At 41.6% G+C, this 22,982-nt stretch overlaps 1 protein-coding gene across 12 annotated transcripts in view; it reads left to right on the top strand.

The window, feature by feature from the left end:
• Positions 1-22,982, top strand: part of LOC108092860 (protein sidekick) — a 79,010-nt gene that overhangs the window by 31,322 nt on the left and 24,706 nt on the right. For all 12 annotated transcript variants that reach the window (XM_017192693.2, XM_017192692.2, XM_017192691.2 and 9 more), the window contains one exon: positions 14,209-14,355. In XM_017192693.2, coding sequence (XP_017048182.1) covers positions 14,209-14,355 — 147 coding nt within the window. The remainder of the gene's footprint in view (positions 1-14,208; positions 14,356-22,982) is intronic.

The following is a 22,982-nucleotide window of genomic DNA, read 5'->3' as shown; positions in this document are numbered from 1 at the left end:
TGTTAAAACTAACACGGTTTTGGGCGATTTCCCAGGAAGTTTTCTTGATTGATTGATTAATTGATGCATTGCATATGTTTCCAGGTCCTCTTGCAGTCTATCTTGGTGGTTTTTTAAAATGTACTTCTTTTTTATGTTATTTTTCTTTGGTGTAGCTACTTGGCTGTTTTCTTTTTCTTAGCCATCCCTGTCTCTGTTGTTAACTACATCACATGTCGAAACTGACCCAAAGACCAGGGGTTTTTTTTTGAGAAGGCATGGGGGGGAAGTTCTCAGGCAGCCAAATCCAAAAGCAGCATGCAAAAAGGCGGAAATAAGCCACTTGAAGTGACCTCAAAAGCAGAGCCGCTGTGAGGGGGGTCGTCGAACATGTGAGTAATCGTGCGCGCCACTTGCCGCTGCCACACTGGCCGCCAAAAGTCTCCAACCGTTTCGACTTTAACCAGTGTTGAGAAGGGTAAATACGAGTACCTTTAAACTCCAACTCCGAATGGCCAATCGAGTTGTGATCGTTTCATGTTAAGGGGTTATATCCAGTTGCGATTTTGAAAAAATCGAAAATTTTTTTTTGCCTTTTTTGAATGTATATATATCTAAAAAGATTATCTGAAAATTTCAAAGTATTCCGGTAAATAGTATTGGAGTAATCAGTGTATTTGTAAAGACGTCTCCCATGTAGTTCAACTAGTAGCCAAAACTTTAAATGCGTTTTTCTCGAAACTATGTCTTCAAAGTCGGTGAGGAAAATTTCTCAGAGACGACTTGACCAATTGACTTGAAACTTTCACATTCTCTTCTTAGATATTTTTTTCAGGTAATGAGACTTGGAATTTTGGCTCCGACAAAAATTTCGATTTTTTTAGCCACTTTAAAGTTGAAATTTTTGTGCCAAAAACAAAGTTTTATGTTTGGGAAGCCGCCATTTTGTCAAAAATCAAAATTTTGAAAATCCCAAGTCTCATTACCAGCATTTGTCTATTCTTTACGTAATCCTTCTGGTTTTTTGTATTTCTGATCATTTGGACCGGAGATATTTTCCTCACCGCAAAACCCTTTTTTGAAGTGGACCCTCGGGAGATCCTCTACAGGACCGACGGAGTCCAAAATTTTTTTTTTTCAAAAATGTATTCTAAAACTAGAAAAAATTACCTATCTTTTCATATATAACACGTATACATACAATAAATAGCCTCTCCAAAAATAATTTTCAAAAAAGCTCATTTTTTTGGCCTTGCAACTGGATATAACCCCTTAAACATACGAGTAAGTGGCTATAAATGGTTGAAAATATTTTCATATTTTGATTAGCCACATATTTGATCTAATAGTGAGGTAAAAACAAGAAGAATATAATGTTTTGACCTCGGCACGAGTGCGAAATATACAGCATTTTCTTTAGCTCGACGTGAGATTGGGGAGTTGTTTTTTTCCCCACCTGTGTTTTTCGTCGTTGCCCCTTTTTGTCACACCTGAGCTAAGCTGCTGCAGTTTCTGTTTCTGCAGCTGAAAGACTCCAGCTGGTCTCCTTCCTTTTGAGCTTCCGTCGATTCATTCTGCTTTATGGAATATATGTACATTTATTCCTCGCATATATACCACTCGTAAAATGCCTGAAATATTTCACCAGCAGCGCTGCAATGGTGCTCCAACAAAAGGTTAATACTTTGACGGCTGAAAAACCTGATTTACTTGTTCTCCATGTTTGGCTCTCTTCTCCTTTAGCTTCTCATTCTTTTAAGCCGTTTTTCCACTGCTGTTGACTGACCTGCAGCCTGAATTTTCCAGCGGTTATTTAAGGTTGCACATTAGCCAACTCCATTTTCCTTCCCCCGTTTCTGTCTGTTTTTCCTCCAGCGAACGTGTTGAACACATGGCTCCGGCATTAAATGACGCCCAACTGCATTTTATTTGTATCTATCGGTGCGCAGATAAAGAAAAAAAAGATACACTCGGCAAATGTTATCTACATTTGATATGGTTTTGTTGCATTTTGTTTTCCTTTTGTATATAAATTAAATAAATCGCAAAGCCAATATTCATTATTTACATTGTGAATTTTTTTTTTTTTTGATAAGTTATTAATGTTATTTTTGTTTCTGTGTGCTCCACTCTTCAACTCTTTTTGGTTGTATTTGTGCTTGTGGAGTCTGTGCTGCAATTGCGGCATCATCTCCTCCCAAACTCCCCGTTCGATAGTATAACCCCCGATCCGAACCAAAATAGAGGAATAAACAAAAACATTTTTAGACGATTTCATCATCATCGTCAGCAGCAGCAGCAGCAGGCAGCTAGAATGAGAATGTGAAGCGGCAAAAGTTGAAGGCGAGGAGCAAATGAGAAGATGCCGCCGCAGCTTGAACAAAAACAAAACTAGCGGATGCAACACCTCCCCGAAAGACCCGAAAACCCCGAAAGCCCCGAAAGCCCCTTGAAAACACCAGACAACTTAGCTTGTCTTGCGTTTTCAATAATGAAAATAGCAAAATTGTTTATAAATCCAAAGCAATTGCAATTTGGTTTGATGGTAGTTGAAGGGGGAGTAAAGGGGGTAAAGGGGAGTAAAGGGGTAAAGTGGGTCTTGCAAACGATGCGTTTTGTAAATTGGGTTAATGCGCGAGCATAACGATTTCAAATCCATTGGGTGTGCTTGGGAAAACTTTAGAAAATTCGCACAGCTAAGTGATTGTAAAAAAAACAAAAACAAAAAAAAACACTGAAATGGGAAAGATAATGATGAAACGTTGGAACAGTGGTTGTGAAACGGAAATGGTTGTGTGACATGCAATAACTGTAAGGAAATGGGGTATTCATCGAACCGGTTATGAAACGGTTTTCTGTTATTTATTCATTTTGTAAGAAGCTTAATTTACTAAGCGTCTATAACCAATTGTGCCAAACTTAAGATCAAACTTAATTGCCTTAGGCAAATTGCTTGAATCAATATTTGCCAAACATGGTCCGCCCACACTAGAAATTTCCCCCACTTCAATTGCGTCCTTATTTTTGATTGGCAAAAAAACTGGAGGATGATGTTAATAGGAATAGGAGGAATCTCCTCGTCTTCTCTTTTTTTTTTTGTAAAAATAAATTGCTTTGCTCAATTAGCGGTTTTTCCCCTTACATCCATCTGCCCTCTTGACCATTATTGCATTTCTCAATTGCCTCGGGGAGAGACTCTCCAAGCTAAATTCTTTTCAATTTGGGGCCATCCATTTGCCGGGGGGAGAATGGCAGTCGTGCTTCAGATTGATGGAGATGGGATATATATATAGACACAAATATATACATACATATATATATGTATGTGTTTGCTAGTGGGTGTTTGCTTGTGTGTGTGTGTGTGTGCGCTCCCTTCAATCTGTTTGATTAGCCAGGTGACCCCGACCACCTACCTCACCCCAAACTGAACCCCAACCCTACCTTAATTTTGGCTTCCGTCTTGGCTGCGAAATCTGAGTCGAACGAGAGCGTCTCAAATTGTAGGAGTTAATCGAGCTCTAAATTGTCAGTCAGTCAGCCAGCCAGCAGCTGGCGGCGGCATTGCCCCACCTCCAGTGCTGTCCACCCAGCCCATATCTCTGCGATGCCCCAGTTACTGCTACGCTTCAGCGGTGGCAACAAAACCTAATTATAATAATCAGGCAACGAGGGAATAACTTGCATGCGAAAGGGACGATGCAATAATAAGGGGGATCGGTTTATATTTCAGGCGAATATGCATTACCACACACGGCACACGATTTTTATTCAGCGATGGGATCGGTTTATCGGTTTAGCTATTATTTTAAAAATCTAACATAGACTGTTCTGTTTAATCAATGTTTAATCCAAAATGAAAACCTCTTGATAATATAGGTCTATGTAAATAGACATTAAAATAGGATAAAGATTGTATATTTTTTTTAGACTGTCCCTAGGTGATATTAGACGATATTTTAAACTATCGTAGCACGATACTAACTCACGAACTCACGACACCACAACGAATCTTTGAGGGCTTCAGATGCTCTGGCATTGTTTCAATGTCGGGTTATCTCTCCTTTTCCCGCGGAAGTTTCTCCACTTTGGGCGAGTGCGTGTTTAAAGTGCCAGACACTCTCGAGTGCCGAAAGGGTGTGAACCCAGAGTCAGGGGCGTAGGGGAGGGGGACGGCTGCTTCTCCGCTTCTCTGCACGCTTCTCTGTCACGGATGAGGAGCTTCTCCCGTTCTCCCGTTCCTCTTCTCCTGTTGCAGCTGTCGCTGACAGTGCAAGGAAATGCGCTAATTATGTTGTTCTTGTTACTCTGGTTGCTTCGGTCGAGACCTCCCCCCACCCACTCACTACCTACCACCTTAACCCCCACCCCCTTGAACTCCCCTTTTTGCGACCTTGATTGCAAAAACGGAAGAAGAGAAGAAGAAGAAGAAGGCGCACGGCAGAACAATGAGCAAAGTTTTGAGGTTATGAAAATGTCAACAGAAAGCTAGCAAGTGCAACAAAATGAGATACGAAAATTCCCCTGATTATTATTGCCACAGAATTTTTCTATGACTGCATGCAAAAAAAAAACAAATCAAAGTTAAGCTGAGGTGGAAACAGGTTAATTTTTTATCATATAAAAAAAAATAACAATTTATTGCATTTCAAAATGTATTTTTAACTGTGAAAAGGATTAAGTTTATAGGATTTTCCTTTCTAGCAGAAACCAAATTTACAAATTTTTCCAAAAATCTACATATCTCCTCTAAATTTGTACCTCTTTGCGCTTTTATTAGTTTTTAATTTGCCTCTCGTCTTGGTCCCAACTAATTTGACTTGTTGTCAGTTGTTTAGAAGGGCAGGAAAACAGCACAGAAGCCAGCAATACAAAAGGGCCAGAAAATTCAAACCCCAATGATGAAGATACCGAAAGAGCAGGAAGAAAAGAAGGAGCAACAGCAGACAACAAGCGGCAATAAAGTAAAGAATTATTTATATGTAACATATAATTCCGAGAAGCTTCCAACCCAAACTGAACTACTTAAAGTACAAATACGGCAAGATGTACCGGGTCCAAAAGAGGAACCCCCCTCCTCACCCCCCGGTTTCCCCCCACTTCCACGTTGCCAAGTTGTCGTGTCCAAGTCTGTAACTCCCAATAAGACGGCGGAGGTTGCTCCATGTGTTGCCAGCCAAGGAACACTGACAGTTTTTTGAGAGGTTGTCTGGGAAAGGAAAAGCAAGGGAACTACACAAATAAAGGGACAAGTGCGGAGAACGAGGAGGGAAAACACTGGCAAACAACAGCGAACCGACAATGACAATTGCTGGAAAATCATATTAAAATAAAAGCGCAATAAACAACACACGAACACGTCGAGGAGAAAAACGGGAGAAGCTTCCCTTTCCTTGGAAGACGTCTCGACTTTTCCCCCATCGCTCCTCGGCTCCTTCGCCTTTTCGTGCCAAATCCTGGACGACACACGGTTGGGTTTATTAAGTCGCATCAAAACACTCATAAATTACTTAAGATTCTCCCTGGATGAGTCCGAATAACGACCGCAGTGAATAAGCATTCGCTTTAGAACATAAAGTTTACAGGGCTTGTCTAAAATATGATAAAAGCGGTTTCCAAATCAGATGTTAAGGTGACGTTAAACCAAATTGTTTTGAAAATTCACAAACCATTTGAAAGCCTAACACATATATTTCAATTATATAAATTTGAGCTTGCTTTCGATTACATATACATATCTCCTCTAAAGCCTCATTATATTTGAGTTCATTTAGTTGTAATGCCCTTCGTTTTGAGAGCTAACTCAACTAAGAGAAATCTACCAAAAAGGCGAACTGAATGAGCTTCCTAGCGCAATTTGAAGATACGATCCATATAAAGAGTGTGTCCTTCATGCTCAAATGATTTCCGTTGTTGCCACCGCGCTGCTTGGCACAAATTTTGCCGCTTTTCTGTAGCGGATTTTCAGTGCTTCGCTGTGCCACATATTTTCCTTTATATTCCTCGCCAGCAGTCAGGTGCATTGTTGCTGCCACCGCTGCTGCCATCGTGGTGGCTCATAATGAGCTCGAGAGTGAGAGTCTTGGCCAGAAGAAGAGACAGGAAAGGAAAGGAAGGGAAGAGGAGCTTCCCAAGCTTCCCGAGCTGCAGAAGCTACTGATAAAGCATCTTGACAGCCGGGCAGCTAAGCTGGATGGCCGTGTGCTAAAGTCTACTAAAAGAAAATTGCACGCCATCCAATTTTTCGTGGTACTACACACACGCTGCACAGATAAAAAATATCGATGCTAACTTGATATTTGCTGGTCAGATAAATACATACACTTAATGAATAGCTCCAGATTGCTCAAGCTATTCTGCAAGCTATCGGAGATTGGCAAATAGTTGAAAATTAGACCTGCACCAAAAGGTGAAAAACTATAAGTTTTTTCCCGTGTACACAGTGGAAAAGAGCCGAACGAAAACGGGTTTTCCTGTGTGAATTCTCATACAGAGATGAGACATAGCGGAGTGAAGGCGGAGGAACTGGTTTGGGGCACATAATATAATGTGGCCACATGTACCGGCAGCTTGGGAAAGTTCACTTTTGTTTTAATTGCACCTAACAAGTGATTATCGCTGGTATGCAAATCTGTGAGGAAAGCGCCGCCGCCTTTGAATCTCTCGAGACAATCTCAAAGCGGAGTAAAGTGGCAAAAGCAAGTCGATATATAGATCTTTATCGGGTGGAAAGACAGCTCATGGAAAACAATTACCAGTTCCAGTGCAACTGAAACAGAAATACAAATTTAAAGGACGACCAAACTGATTTTCCAAATAATAATTTTATTTCAGCTTGTTAGCACTTAAATGCAACTACCCAAGTTAATTAAATTTATGAACCGATTGGATATTAATGAAAATATATGCAGATTAGAAACCCAAGAGCGTTAAATTAGTTCTACTTAATGTTGTTATAAACAAATTGTGCAAAAATGGAAAATGATTTAAAATAGTGTAATTTGCTGCACTTAAATCATTACTTTGAGTGGCCTGCACAACGTTTCATAAATAGCCAAGGACATCATAAACAAAAGTGTATAAATATACATTTAGCCACGTTGAAACCCTTAATACCCGGGCTTGGCTAAATAATCCATTATGAATCGGGACAGCAAACAAACATCTTTCGTGGGCTATTTTTATCGAAGGTTTCAGTTACAGACTCGCTGTTTTTCCCCCTCTTGGGGAAAAAAGAGCGACGACAAAAACGATGGCCAATGGCCATTTGCCTCTTGGACGGCAACAATGTCAACGCAAAAAAATATTTTCACAACTACGCCTGTGACCCCCGAAATTCCTGCTTTCCACAGCCCCAGTCCAATGCAAACTAAATGCTTTTCAGCATTCAAGTCTAGGGCAAAAAAAAAAAAAAAAAAAAAAAAAAAAAAAAGGGTACACAACAAGTTGGAAAAAAAAAGTAAGAAAACAACGCGAAAATCAATAAACTCTGAACTTAAGTTTTTTGAACTTTCTTGTTCGAGTTGTCGGGCAATTCATTGTCATACATATATGTATATATACATATATACCCAGCAATGGTGATATATGGCCATCTCAGTTGGCTTCGGGCAGGCCGAAAGATTAGCGATTTGTGTGTTATGTTACCACACTTTGGTGTCATGACAAATACGACTTTTATTTAATATCTTACACTTGTTAAACTTAAAGTTTAACACTTTTTTTTATTTCGTTTGCTTACAGTGAGCTTCACATTTCTGTTTTTTTTTTTTTTTGTTTTTTTTTAATATATCAGATTTATTAATTATATGTTTTTCATAAACAAGCTATTTAAGAGGTGAATTTTATGTTTGCTTAGCATTCATTTATATTATTTTACCTCTGCTTTGTGTGAATTCCGTTCAGTTAATGCAGTTTCTAGTCGAGAGGAACAGTTTTTGGCAGACAGCCGACCTACATATAGAGTATGTTCTTCAGTTAACTCTCCCTTGTCTGCTCAGCTTTCTGTCCTTAGTATTAGTTTCCCGACAGAGTGCCAAGAATTTCTCGAAATGTCATTTTAATAGTTCTGCCTTTGCCTTCGCTGTGTTGTTAAGTTCCCCCAGTTTGGCCATTTGTCGCATTCAAAACTTTCGCAGAGATTCAATAAGCCCACGGACCTGGGGATTTTCAAGTAGTGGATCGTATTTTGGCTGCAGGCATCATTGATTTCGGAATGGATTTTTCTTGTAGTTAGAGTTGGCCGATAATAGTTCAAAGTCGGTTGAGCCGGGGAATTAGTGCTTGAATAATGTCTTCATTCCCGGCGACTCCCACCTCCTCTAACCAGCCGTTTAACCCTTAACCCCAGAGGGTCCTGGCCACAGTTAAACCTATTCAACGGTATTACGTGCGTAAACGCAACCGCAGGAGATTAAAGCGAAAATCACGGAATGGATTTAACTCGGGAGAAAAGGGGAAAGGGCAAAAAATAAAAACAAAATAGAACGGGGGGCAAGTGATAAGTGCAATTTCTCACGTGACACGACAGACAGACAAGGACGGCGATATTGTGGGGGGGTGGGAAGAGACAGGGAGAGAGAGAGAAAGAGAGAGAGAGGAGGGAGAACGCGGATTAGGCGACGGCGCAGCGACAGCAATGAAATTTATGAGACGTGTCAACGACGGCTGCTGGCCAGGAAAACTAAGCTAACGGGAGCTTGGGAAATTGTGGAGGGAAATTGTGGAGAACCCGGGGAAAAGATAAAACTATCGCGTGAAATAGGGAACTATTTGTGTGGTGTTTGGGCTAACTCCTTTTGATAAACGACAACAATGTCAGATGGACAAAGCAAAGAAAAATACAAAATTACGAGGAAATGAAATGAAAGCGGGATGACAGTTGCTTCTTCATTTTTAGATGGTTTGGAGTTTCGTTTTAATACCTTTTGACTTTAAAATATTGCCAAATTAGCTAAAAAGTATGCTTGAAGGATCTATAAAAACACAATTATGCATTACGAATCAGAGAAAATAATAGCCGAACTTTGTTATGGTATAGTCTTCTCCATTTTTAATTTCGTATAATTATATTTTTCTTTTTCGTTCTGGGCGTGTAGCTTGAATCCCTGGTCCCAGAAGCCAGCGGTAATTCCATGTTTTCATAGCTCGACTCTGGGAATATGTGAAGTACAAAACAATTGCCACACTTTTTCGCTGTCTCCCTCTCATTCCCTTCCATCCCTCTCACTCCCTCACTCTCTTGCCCACAAGCAGCGTGCTTTAAAGTAATTTAAGGCGTCACATGTGGTTTTAGCCGGGTGAAAGAAGAGTTTTGGGGGTGGAGTTTTCTCTACCGCGCACTTTTTTTTTTTTTTTTTTTTGTTCTGTATAAATTATTCGCTTCTTGACTCGGGAAATCTCCCACAACCCCCGCGGGAAAATGACGCCGCACCCCGCACTTCAGTTGATGTCTATAATTACCAAAAATGCTTCCTCCCTTCCAACTATTTCGGGGTGAGCGTTTCTAATATTATTGAAAATTTGCTGCCCATTTATCTTTGGTTCCTATAATCCCCTGTTACCCCCGTGTCCCTTTGTTCTTTTCTAAATTTAAAGACAACTTGAATGGGATCATTAGCATGCATGCGCCGCCCAAATATAGGGGCGTCACCCCCACATTATTGAAAAACTCGGGGAAAACTCGGGAGAAAATAACAATAATTGAACAAATTAATGTTTTTGCTTACTCAGAAATATTTTTAAATATTCCAAGTCTATTCTACGAAAATGAATCTATACATTTTGGAAGCCCTTGAAAATATCAAAAAAATGTCTGTGCTCGGCAAACACTTTTCTTTAAAGGCTGAAAAATGGCAGAAATCCGCGAAAAGTTTCCAGCGAACGTTGGCCAAAAGTTACCACCTAGCTTAATTTATTTAAACTTGTAATAAACCATTCTGGAAACTTTTTTACTGGCCCGGAAAATGTACACGATATAAGTATGTGGGTTAAGAGTGTCAGAAAATCGGGGGGAAGTCGGGGAAAACTAACCCAAAGAAATCAAGTTGAATTGTTTGTGCGGGTTAAAGTTTGATTGATGTGCCGTGTCCCGCGTGCAGACAACATGAAAATTAGTTGAGAGACTCGAAAGTTGTATGCGGAATGGGATGGGGGTTCGGATATATCTACGTATATTCCCCGGGTCACAAATAGTTCGGCCTGCAGTTGGAATGGAATGATTGACGGTTAGGCAAACGAGCTGGGCATTCTGGAAACGCTTTAAAAACAACCATCGAAAGAAACAAACTGCCATGTAACTTGATCTATGGCCTGTGTGATTCACCAATGTTCAGATTTGGATGAAACAATTCCAACGAAAGAGAAAAACCCACCATAAATAGGGAGTTCATTCATTCATTTTCTAAGATTGTTTGAGGTTCAACTAAATATCAGAGGAAATATTTTTTCCAAGGAAGTCTTGTGTGTGTGTGTGTGGGAATATCAACAGGATCTGCAGGCATTTCAAATCACTTCCCCTAAAACCATTGTGGTGTGCCTTGCACAATTCAGTTCATCTTTAGTTTATCCCTCATGCGAAAAGGATATCAGATTCAAGTGTTATCTGTGTGTGTGTGTGTGTTTTAGGGCCTTTTCAGCCACCAGCCTGTAGAGTGACCTGTGACCCGACCCCGGGTCGGACCGCCCAGAAACACGCCCACTTGAACGCGATGGCTATGGGCAACATTAGCAGCATGTGTCTGTTTTATCATTAACTTGAGTTGCCGCATAAGGAAGTTGCTGCTTGGGTGTCCTGCCGGTGCGTCCTTCCCTCCCTCCCTACATTCTACCTCTGTGTGTGTGCGTACGAGTGTGCGTGTGTGTGTGTGCGTTGTGCATCATTGGGTAAACAAATGCAGCAACAAAAGCCGATGCTGCTGTGCGGGTTTGCTCTAGTGGCTGCGATTGCTGCCAGCAGGCAGCATGTGTTGCATGTTGCATGTTGCTGGGAGTCGGGAGTTGGGGGCTGACACAGTTTCCTGTCGGCCTGCACCACTTGAGTGCGTGTTGCAAATTGAGCGCATCACTCAAAACAGCCACCAGCCACAGACATCAGAATCAGATTTTTGGTTAATTTTTGAGTATAAAAAAATACTTTGTATAAAAAAATATCAATGCAAATAATAGTTATTTCCGTTTCCAAAGCAGATAAAAAGTAACGACTGTTTCATGCTCTTCGCTTGGTTTTTCTCTGTGTAGATTTGGCTTAGGCATCTGGGGAGGGACATCAGGGGGTTGTGTTGTGTGTGTGTGTGTGTGTGGATAAGAAGCAGCAGCAGCAGCAGCAGTAGCAGTGGCAAGAAGAAGGTTGTCCGAATGCCACAGCAGCATATCAAATGTCCGATATGGGGAAGCCATGCAAAATGGAATTCGCGGTGGGCTGCGCATGCGCAGAAAACCGCAAAAGCCAAAAGGGAGGAGGAGGGGGATGGAGGAGTTTGGGGGCATGGCAAGTGCATAGTGTATAGTATAGCCAAACCCTGACCGAGGCAAAGCAAACCCGGTCTGCAAAGAGCGTGCCAGAGACAGCCACGTGGAGATTCCGTTGCTGGCAATTCCCCACCTGCCCCAAAACCCTTCGCCACTTCGCCCCATTGCCCCTTTGCCCCTTGGATGTCCAGTCCCCTCGATGATGGCAATTTAACGCCAGCTTTGTTTGATGACAGGACAACTGGCAGTGGGGCACCTGCTAGAAATGCACAGAGAGAAACGTGGGAACAATTGTGCAAATCAGATAAATATTTGCATAATCCCTACAGAACATTGATCTGTTCAAAGGAAGGTTCAGACCAGAATCTTACCTATTATGCTACTTGCTGCTATATAGTATTCTCTAAGACCGTGATTATAATGACATTTGATCGAATTGGTATGCTTCGATTTGGCTCAGTGGCCTTCAGACGGTTGGTCATCATGTCAACGCCTCTGGGCGACGGCGGCGGTGGCCTGTGGCAGAAGCGTCATTGACTCGGGCTGAAACCAAACAAGGGCTCAACAACTAGAACAACTAGAACAACTAGGTAGCGGGCAATAGTCAACAGCCAAGTGGCGACACAGACCCCAGCAACCAGCAACCAGCACCCAGCACCCACTTACCGCCGACGGACGACACAAACGGAAACATCATCACTCAGCCAACAGGCAACAGGCAACATCCAAACACTATCGCCATCACCATCATTATTCTCGTCGTCATCAGTATTGAAATCGACATTATCCGCACGATGGACACATGACAAAGATCAGCAAGTGTTGGGTCGCAAATTGCTGCAGTTGACCAATTGATTGGCATCCTTAGCGGTTTCGAGTGCTTTCCACCGCAAATGATTTCACGGGAATGAGAAGTGGAGTTGAGAGGTTGAGAGGGGAAGGAATGTGCAGGTGCCACTAGCAATTCGAGTTTGTGTTACTTATTTTTAGGTTTTTGACTTTCCTTATACTTAAACATAATTGGTTAGAAATGCAATACAACCGATGATATCTTCATCCGAAATCCTTTGTGAATCTTTATGGAATTTAATTAACATTAGTGAAGTGGCTAATTAGTCCGTTCTCGCGCCACTTGGTGTTGCAAATTGTTCACGGCCCATCAAATCGGGCTGCTTGTTGTCAGGTGCCTTTGGTTTTGCGAATGTGTGCCAATTAGAATGTGTTTATGGGCAAACGAGTCGTATGCAGGAAGTATCTCATGCATATGTTATACAATATCCTGAATAATTTACTCACCACCAATTGAAGGCACACTGAACACAAACAAACACACATCCTTTTGTGTGTCGAGTGTCTCGATGAATGCAAATTTTGCCTCCTTCGATAATTGCTCTCGATGTCATTGTTACACGATGTTGCAAAGCATCTATGCATACAAATGACAAACATTTATGAAAAATAATTTACTCAACTATATATGGTAAATATTGTTTCATTCACCACGTGATGATGCTCCGCACTCCCGCACTTTGTTATCCCAAAAAAGTGGAAAATATTGCAGTCTCTGTTTGCGTTGAAAACGAATTTATAATCCCGCAAACGGGTCGCAACAACAAAATAATATTAATGCGGGGGAACGGGAATGGGAAGCTGCAAGGTTGAAATAACAACTCTGTTATTATTCTAGGTATTCTCGATTCTCTGCAAGTGTGAAAATAATTCCCATTACACTGGGGTCCTCTTCGAAAGTTATTGAATATTGTTTGCTTTATTATCAACGGGGTTGCTTTTCTGACCAAAGGGCATCTGACATTCGATTTGAGGCACCCCTTCGTATTCCGGTTCCTTTGGTTTCGTTGCGATTTTTCCGAACTCTCCGCCCTTTTGGTTTCTCCGATTCGGTTTCGGGTTCGATTTGCGTGGGTAAATTAAATAAAAATGCCAGCAAAAAAAAAAAAAAATAAATAAAATAAGAAGAGAACAAAAATGGAGATGTGTTTTAATATTTTTTTGCGAAAAATGAAATAATATGCGAATGTTTTTATTTATTAAAGCTGCAATTTATTGCTGTGTCCTCCGCCATATTGTTGTAGTTCCTGCAACCTTTATTTTTGCCAAGCCCGAAACCGAAATGGGGAACACAATGCAAAATGCAAAATACAAAATACAAAATACGAAATACAAAATGCAAAAAGTTCCCGAAATGGGAAATAAAACGCAAGTGCAATCGATCTCGCATGTTTTGGGTGGGGATTCGTTATGGATGGGATGTAAATGAGTGCGGACTCAGGTCGTTTCGCATTTCCTGCAACGCTTTTTGCCTTCGCTCTCTGAACTGCCATAAATCAAACATTTTCATCTTTAAGCCCTTTGGTTTTGCGCCAAAGCCGTGCAAATCGGCCATCAGAACGGGTTTTCGGGTTTTCGGGGTGCGAAGCTTTTAAGTAAATCCGGCTAATACTTGTTTCCCCGGACATGGCTGATGGCTTTATCGAGCACTGTGATTGCGGATTTTTATATTTCGCTGTAAAACGCTGGAAAATGACTCGATTTTCATATATTTAAGAGCCTCAGTAGCACAAACAATTACTCAAAATAACGGCTTACTGCAGCTTGGCGGTTACGAATATTCTGGCGTACCCTCTCATTCATGATTAGCCCCTACTTGACTGAACAGCATAATTAAATTCCTCGCAACCCTTGAACTGAACTGAACGCTGACTAAAAGTGTCCTCCATCCTGCGTTTTTTTCCCTCATTACAGATGCCAATCCGCAGCCGCAGCCGCAGCAGCAGAATCAGCTCGTCCAGCAGCAGCAACTCCAGGCGCCGAGATTCACCACGCATCCATCGTCATCGGGGTCGATTGTCAGCGAGGGCAGCACCAAGATACTGCAGTGCCACGCGTTGGGTAAGTCGACAAACACTATATAACCAAGAGGGGAAAGTCGGATCCCCTGAACGAAGCTTAGATGTAGTATATAAACCCCACATAAACCTCCCAATCGAACTCCCACTAGTTAAAGTTATGGAACAAATATTAGTAAAAAAGTGTTTAATCAGATTCTGCCTATTAACCCATTGCATTTGCAAAATGTTTGTCCCCTCCCAAGCGAATTCCCACTAGTTAAAGTTATGGAACAAATAGTAGTAAAAAAGTGTTTAATCAGATTCTTTCTATTAACCCATTGCATTTGCAAAATGTTTGTCCCCTCCAAATCAAATTCTCACTAGTTGAAGTTATGCAGCAAATAGTAGTAAAAGAGTGTTTAATCTTTCTATTAACTCATTGCATTTGCAAAATGTTTTTGGCATGACTAATTGGAACGACGACACATGCCATCATGTCTGGGGACTGCGAGCTGCCCCTGCTAGGCGTGTCAAACATAATGCCCTCCCTGAACGGAATTATAATACTAATACCCCCGGTGGGTGTTCATCACACCCCCCCTTTCCTTTTCCGCTGTCCTCCCGGCTTCCAAACACACAACACTTGTCCACCCAAAGCGTCTGACAGCTAAGCTGAAAGCAGAGGAAGGGGCTTAGTGTAAAACGAAACCATAAACGAAAACACTTTTTCCTCGTGCTGCGCGCTTTTGAAAGATAATGAAGTAGAAAAACAATAACTTTTATGAGGTTTCCCCCACAGCTGGGGCTCCTTCTCCTTCGCCTTCGCCTTCGCGCGAATCCTCGGACCTCGGAACCCTCAGTTCGCAATCCCGATTCGCCACACCCACCGCCCACCGCCCACCTTCATTCCCAGGCGGCCGTCGAGTAATCCTTTGAGCGCTTTTGGGCGTGCCCCAAAGTCCAGAGTCGCAGGTTCACAGGATTCGAGGTACACGTAAACGTAATGCTTCCTCCGGTGACGCCGCCTGCATTTGACAGTTTCGAGTATCGGTTTCATATTGTTCCACTTCCACTGCCCCTCCCCTTCCCAATTCCCTCCCCCCCAGAAATCAGCCCAAAAAGAATAAAAAGCTATGAACTTACTTTGGGCAGGCCGTCTGTGTCCTTCGGCCTTGTTTCTGAATACTCTCCTTGAGGGTATTGTTTTTTTTAGTATTTTTCTTTTTGCAATGTCAGAAGGAAAACATTTTGAATCTTATAGTGTATGATATATATTTCAAATATACCATATCTGAGTATGTTACCAATATCTCCTTTAGTGTATAAACTTCAAATGCGATTCGAAATAATTAGTTTAAGGTCTTCGATAACAATCTTGGCAACCTGCTGACCTCCAAGGGTGAACCAACTGCGACCAACGGAAGTTAGCTGGCCTCCTTGTGTTTTTGTTGTTTATTTTGGGGTGTCCCCACTTTCCCCGCTTTCCTCGAAGTCTGTGCCTGTGTTTTATGGCCGCCGGATTCGCAAAATTAGTCGTCAAATGTCCGGACTCCTGGGGCGGGATACGAGTATATGCATTGTTTGTTGTAAATTAATTGGCGAATTACGGCTCACGGGGAATATTAAAAGTTAGGTCTTGGTGGACAAAAACTTTGAAACGCCAAAAGGCTGGGTTCAAGGTGAAATTCAAGCGTTTAACCTTTGAACCGCGAAAAGGAGGGCGTTCTTGAGTTTGTATTCTCCCGAAGAAACCAATTTAGGCCAGCCGGTGTAACTAGACAACCCAAACCAGCCGTGTAAATCCCCTTCGAAATAACTGTTTGTGGGGCTTTTCAAGCATAATCGCAGTTGGTTTTTTGGCCTTTTGAGAGGGGCGCCAATGCCTTCGTCTGTCATCAGCATTTTGATGCACATTGGAGCTGCAAACACAGCCGTGCATCTGCGTTTTTGAGCGCATTTATGGGGATCTATGCAACGGCACCCGAGAGCCGAGCACTTTGCATAAGCTGCAAGTGGGCAACAAAAAAAAAAAAAAATACGAGTACGAGTATAGTTAAAAAAAAAAATGAGCAAGAAGAAAAAAAAACCCGAAAAAGTGGGGGAAAACAGCGAGTGGTGGGGAGCGGCAAAAATAAAAACAAATGCAAATCTCTTTAGCTGCTCTTTGGCGTTGTCACACATGCCGCAACGTTCGCGCTTTCAGTCACTTTGGCGGTTTTAGCCGTCATCTCCCTTTCCCTTTTGCACACCAGCCTCCCTCTGCCCCTTCCCCTTCCCCTTCCCCTCTCCCCATCTCGCTCTTCAAGATAGTTTATGGGTGTATATGCAAAGGGGATCCCTTCCTCTCCGCGAGGAAGTCTGCCTCCTACCTTTTTAGTGTTTCGGTCGGGATTTTGTAGTTGTGACCGTGGAGGGACTCTCAAGCAAAACAAGTTCCCCATCGCTCTCTTTCTCCTCTCTTTCTCTTCTCTTTGCCCTCCCCTGTCCCTACTCTCTCCCTCTCTCCCCCTCTCTCTTTCACCCCCTCTCTCTCTCTCTCCCTGTTTCCCCTTCTATTGCCATCTCATCTGGGCTCCGCTTAACGTTTGTTCGCGTTTTTGTGCAGCGACAATCGTGAAAACAACATAAGAATAGTCTAGGAATTGTGGAATATGGCTTACAACGCTGTGTATACCCTGCAAAAAAAAAAAATAAATAATAATAATGAATTTGAATTTGGTAATAGCCACGCATCCAAAGATGAAAGCAGATACCCAAAACTGTGTTGGGTATTTTGACAAGGTTCCAAGGTTTTGTTTAGGTTCCAACTGGTATGCCCCATTGAGGAAACTTTGGGAGCATAACAGCGGCATAAGAGCTAAGCAAAATGTGTGTGCAATTGTTTCTGGCCAACAAAATGAAATGCGATGAGGCCGCATATTGGATGGAGCGAGAGAGGTGTTCGAGGAAAGTACGCTACGCATAGAATGGGGGGAGAATGGGGTTTCTTCTGCAGCTTCTCCTTCTTCTTCTTCTTCTGCCTCGGTTGCCTCGCAAATGTAGCGCATTCACTAACAACAAAGACTTTTTTTATGGCAACAACAAAGCCGCCAAAGCTGTTTTCAGTGGCAATGCTGCAAGCCCAACATGTGTCGAACACGAAGAGGGGCAACAAAAACAGAGGGAAACCAAAAAAAAAAAAAAAAATGCATTTCTAGAAGTGAGCGAAGAAAAGTTGGGAGACACACTTGGCAGAAACGTGGCTCTAAATGTGGTTAAAGCCTTCTTCTGCTTTCCCTCAGTACGCAGTTCAAATAAATGTCGCAGTGGTTTGCATCTCGCTTTTCCAAAGTGAAAAACTTTCCTAAATTCAAAATAAACAAGCAGGTGTTTTCTGAAAAGGGTCTGGTTCGAAAACGTTCTCTATCGCCGTTTGATATCGAGACCCGCATTGATATATGACTCAAGCGATATGATATGATATCACATTATTTTTTTTTTTGCTGTGCACTTTCCTTCTTCTTTTGAGCACTTTCTTCTCCTGCGAATGAATAGCGTGAGAGAAAAAACAATGCAAGAAGTAGAAGAAGGTAAGCTGAAAAATTGCAAACTATTGTTTTTGTTGCTTCCAGCTTTGTGTCGCTGTGTTTTACCCTCCTTCCTCCACCACCTGACCCCCCTCCCCCCTTGAGCAAACCCTCTTGTTTACTCGCAGGAGAAGAAAGAGGAAGAACAACCGATGTGCCTATATCCTATGTGTATATGCAACTCGTGTCGTCATTTAGGCTGAAGTGGATGGCTTTGCTTAATGTGTTGTGAAGGAAGAATGCGATATACGTTTGCACAGGCATTCATCCGCACAGAAGGTATTCCAGGAACGGAAAAAATTAAAAAAAAAAGAAAATATCAAAAAAATGAAACAGTTGCAAAATGATAGAAGGCAACAAGGATATTGTGTTTACTTAAAGATGAACTCCTCCAGCAGCAAGAAAAGTAAACTACAGGCAGTTAATGAAAAAATTGCATACATTACCTGAACAGGCAAAAAAAGTATGAAAAAGTAGTCGGCAAATGGAGTGATTTGCAGATGCCAAGGGAATTCAGGTTCTTTAATTTAGCTGAGCACGTTGATTATTCCGACAAGTAAAATAAAGCAGCTTTCCGAATGCAGTAAACATTATTTAAAATATAATATAAATACTAGAATAAAAAAACATCAAACCCTAACTTCATTGAATCTCCATATGTTTTTTTGATCAGGAATATTGGGACTGAATAAGTAACAAATTTTTCCAGTGGATCAAATGTAAACTTCTTTAACCAAACAATTTGGCCTGTGGTATTGTTGTTCTTTTGCGGTGTAAGTTGCAAACAAAAATGTAAGAAAAAGCAAAAAAAAAAAAAAAAAAGCAGCGACCAACAATATGTGTAAACAAAGGCGGCAAACGCAAACGCATAAAAGTGAAATGTGCAGTTAAAAAGTGCAGCAACAACAGGCAAGACAAAGGTAAAAAGGCTTTTAGGCACTTTTAAAGTTTGCATCGCTCCAAGTGCCACAACATAAAAACACGAAACTACTCCAAATGCATATAAATTTACCTGGACAAAACTTAAAACTAGTACACGGAAAGAAACTGCGACCCAATTCTGCAGCCACAGGTTGACGAATTTGTCCGAGGAGCACAAAAGCCCAGGTTAAAATCCCACTTTTTGTCTTACTATTTTTCTTTTGACTGCTGTGCTCCAGCTTGCTGTCGAGGTCCAAAGGCGTTAGCGCGTTGCACTGTGCATAATTTAGCAAACATGTGCCAGTCTTGCCACAGAATAACAATAAAGAATACGAGGAGTCAGACAGCTACTGCGGGGAAAAGCAGAGGAAGGTAGACACAAGCTGAAAAGCGACCACCGAAAACTAAAGGCAAATTAAAATTGTGTAAGACAAGCTGAGGAAACACGTGTAAAATAATGAAGAGGAAAGCAAGTACAAAATGTTTAAAAAAATTTCACAAACAAAGTGCATAAAGTTTTTTTTTCCAAATTGGTTGGAATTTGGTCAAAAGGGGGCGATATACAATTATTTAGAAAACAGGGAAAATAATTAAATTAATTAATATCAATTAACCTCATTTATCTCAAGCTTACAAATAAGTCACAGAAACTTTAACAATTTGAAAAACAATGTCTGCTCGACCGTGTGTCCTATTAGTGGCTCATATTTGTTTCACAAACGTAAAAAGGCTAACACACTGAAAATTATACTTCCTTTGTGTAGGTTTGTAGATTAAATTACATTTCATTACTAATTTAACCTTGTTGCTGAAAACATGCATCGCTTGAATCACACGCTGCTTTAAATAAAAGCTATTTTACTTTGAAATCAATCTTGTTGTGACTAACTAAAGTTCTAAAAATGAATCTGTTTATCACCAAAAAAAAAAATTTAATAATATAAAACAAAAGCTGAATATAGACTTTAGATTAGCTTTAAATTATAGACCATTACCAAACCTGATTCAACACATTATGTGAATAATCATGTTAATAATCGTTATATAAATATAAAGTAATTACGAGAACCAAACTTATAAATGTAAATTAATATTTTATGCCTCATGATTTATTTTTCCTCTCAAGACTTTTCGACCGCTTTAAAGTGTCCGTTGCTTTATCCTCAAATGAAATCCGCCCAAAGTTCGACTGACATCACAAAAGAATGTACACAAAGGTTGGGATTCAGGGTTTTTCGGGTTTCGGCCAGGATGAAACCATCCGATATCTCCTGGGCCAAGAGTCCAAGTTGACGGATTGGCAAATAGTCTTTTGAGCCCAATGCAGAGAGTGCGCTTGACAAACGTTGATGGCACGGAGTTGGAGTTATGAATGCCGGTGCCATCAGTCCGGTTTCCGGAGGTGGATTCCCTCCCCCTCTTCCTCTCCCCACGCAGCCCTTGTCCTCCTCCATATCCTCCCCACTCCCAGTGCACTGCTCCTATATGCAATTGATTTCGTGGGCTTTTCCATAGGCTTGTTCTGGCCACAAATCAAACAATTTCCGCTATGCGGAACAACAGGCAATCCCCTCTTCAGATACAAATGCAATTTGTTGCATTGCGTCGCCTTTTTATTGAATTTATTTATATGCAGTTGGGCTTGCTTAGACACTGGCTGACTGACTGACTGATTGATTGATTGACTAACTGATTGACTGCCTGGCTGACTGGCTGGCTGGCTGGTTGATTGAGTGAGTGGCATTTGGCTGCTGTGTGGCACTGTGGCAAGCCGCAAAGAAAGAGTCGCGGAAATATGGTGATGACTTGTTGCTGGTTTCTGGTTTCCGTTTGCTGTATTGGTGAGAAAAAAGTGTAGCACACTTTTATGGGCGGCGAAAGGAAATCGCGATTTTATGGAATGGCAAAGAAAAGCGGAAAAGCGAAAAAGACAGCTTGCAAAGGCGACCTAAGTGATTGAATTTTGGCGTTTAATTTAAGTTCATATTTCGATTAAATTTTGGCATTTCATTTAAGTTAACATTCTGATTGAAACTCGCGTTACATTTCGGATAATGTTTGCACAACTGCTGTCTGCAATTCCTTTGACAATTTTTGTTTAATGTCCTGCCGCCTGTATGTGGCAAGAAATTGAAAATTTGTTTCCTTTTTAATGAATTTTTCGCTCTGTCAATTCCAATTGGCCTTCGGTTTACCAGGGTCGTTTTAACTATCTGATTGACTCTGGCCGCTTCCCAAGAGAATGTAAATTTCTGTTTCTTTTGGCTTCTTTTTTTTCTCGGCCTGCTATATCTTTGGTTCTCAAACTTGGCGACCTTTTTTTCCTTTCGCCGCTTTGAGGTTTACTTTGGCTGGCGACCGGTTTTCGGAGTGACAGTGACTTTGTATGGCTTGGCTTAAAGGATTTTTGTCAGTTTAGTTATTAAAAACTCATTACACACATATGTGGACACACACTCAACGGGACGGAGACATGTGCAGGCACTGAGAACAACCAGGAGCTCTTCTCAAGATTAAGTTCATTTTTGGATATTCGTTTTTGGAATTCCACTTTGTTAAGCGGCTTTGGAATAAATAGTATTAACATATAAAATTAAAAAAATTAGGGATAGCCATTACTTTGAAGTGCAGCTATCAATTGGTCATTGTAAACCCAATTGAAAAGTTTATTTTGTTTTGTAGGGAAGAAATTCCCGCAGTGTATTCTCTGGTAAGGATCCTTCGGGGACCTCTTCACTCTCTCCCTCTCTTTCCTGTACGTCCTGTCTCTTTTCCCCCGATTCTCCCGGCTTCCTCCGCTTATTGGGCCTCGCTTCGATTTAGCGCTGACACATTTCGCTGGAGAATGTTTGTTTCTTTGACTTTCTTCTTCTTTTTCTTTTTGCTCCCTCTGCTGTTTACTAACGGCACTCTGATGTGGCAGTGTCTGCGTGTGTGTGTGCACATGTGAGTGTTCGTTCTTGCGAGCATATGTCTGTGTCTGTGTGTATTTGCCTTACAATTCCCCAAATTGTAATTTTATAGCAGCGTCATTGCCCAAAATGCTCAAATAGACTTTTGCCTTTTGGTCCGTTTCATGTAACTTTTTTTTCCTTTTTCTTCTTCTTCTTCTTCTTCTGTGCTTTCTTATCCTTGGGTATTTTCAAAAAAAATTTTTTTTTTTTTTTTGCCAACACTTGAGAAACTTTTGGCTGCTGCTGGGCTTCTCCTGTTCTGTTCTCTCCTTTCCCAAGCCTTCCCGCCACTTTCTCTGCCCTCGTGTCTTCCCACTCTCCAGTTGATTCCTATTCTCGACTGGTAGTTTCCAGTTTCGCTTCTAACTCGGCTCAATTCGATTTTGTCTGCAAACTGAATGAAGTGAATTGCATTGCCATTGGCCGCCCAGAAGCTACCCCGTAAGTACCTCAAAGTGGATCGAGCATATAGGCTGGTGATTTCTTCAAAGATCTACTGAATAGAAGCAGGTATAAAATATCGAAAGGGTATTAAAGGGGCGTAGAGGAGTATTAAAGTTAAATAAATAATTTAATGATTTCTTATTAGACTGAACCACCAATCAGTCGTCTGAGATTAACGCTGCATTAGTACAGGGTATCGGGAATAATATCCAGCTGCCGGGCAGTCATCAACCCCAAATTCCTCAATGAGGCCAGTCCCCGACTTAAGCTCTTTGCAAAAGCGTTGATGGCACCGCCAGGGTTTTGGGTTCGCCTGGGTTGGGTTCGCCTGGTTTGGATTGGGTTTGGGTTGGAATTCGCCCCCGTCGGCCTCGTCGGCTTGATGACCTGATTCCAGCCTCCGGCCATCCAATCCGTCTGCTCCCGTTCGGTGGCCTCCATCCTGTGCTGTGCTGCGCTGTGATGTGATGTGATGTGCACTCAATCCTGTTGCATCCTGGCCAGTTAGGCGAATCGCATATTTTATTCAGACTTTCATTTAGTTCAACCATCACTCCTCTCACCTCTTCACCTCCTCCCCACATCCCCACCTCCCCTTGGGTCACATGTAATTTTTGTTTAGCCATTCCAATTGCAATTCCATTTCCCAAAGAGAGTCTGAGGGGACGGTCAGGTGGCTGGGTGGCTGGGTGGCTATGTGGCTCTGTAGGAGGTGTGGTGGCCATATAAATCAACTCTAATTTAAATGCTCGGCTGCAGCAATGAAATCAGAATGAGCACTCTGCCAACCAGCCCCTATATAT

This window comes from Drosophila ficusphila, unplaced genomic scaffold, assembly GCF_018152265.1.
Source record: "Drosophila ficusphila isolate 14025-0441.05 unplaced genomic scaffold, ASM1815226v1 contig_198, whole genome shotgun sequence".
Taxonomy (NCBI): Eukaryota; Metazoa; Arthropoda; class Insecta; order Diptera; family Drosophilidae; genus Drosophila; species Drosophila ficusphila.
The sequence above is the reverse complement of the archived record's forward strand: the minus strand, read 5'-3'. Positions and strand labels throughout refer to the sequence as shown.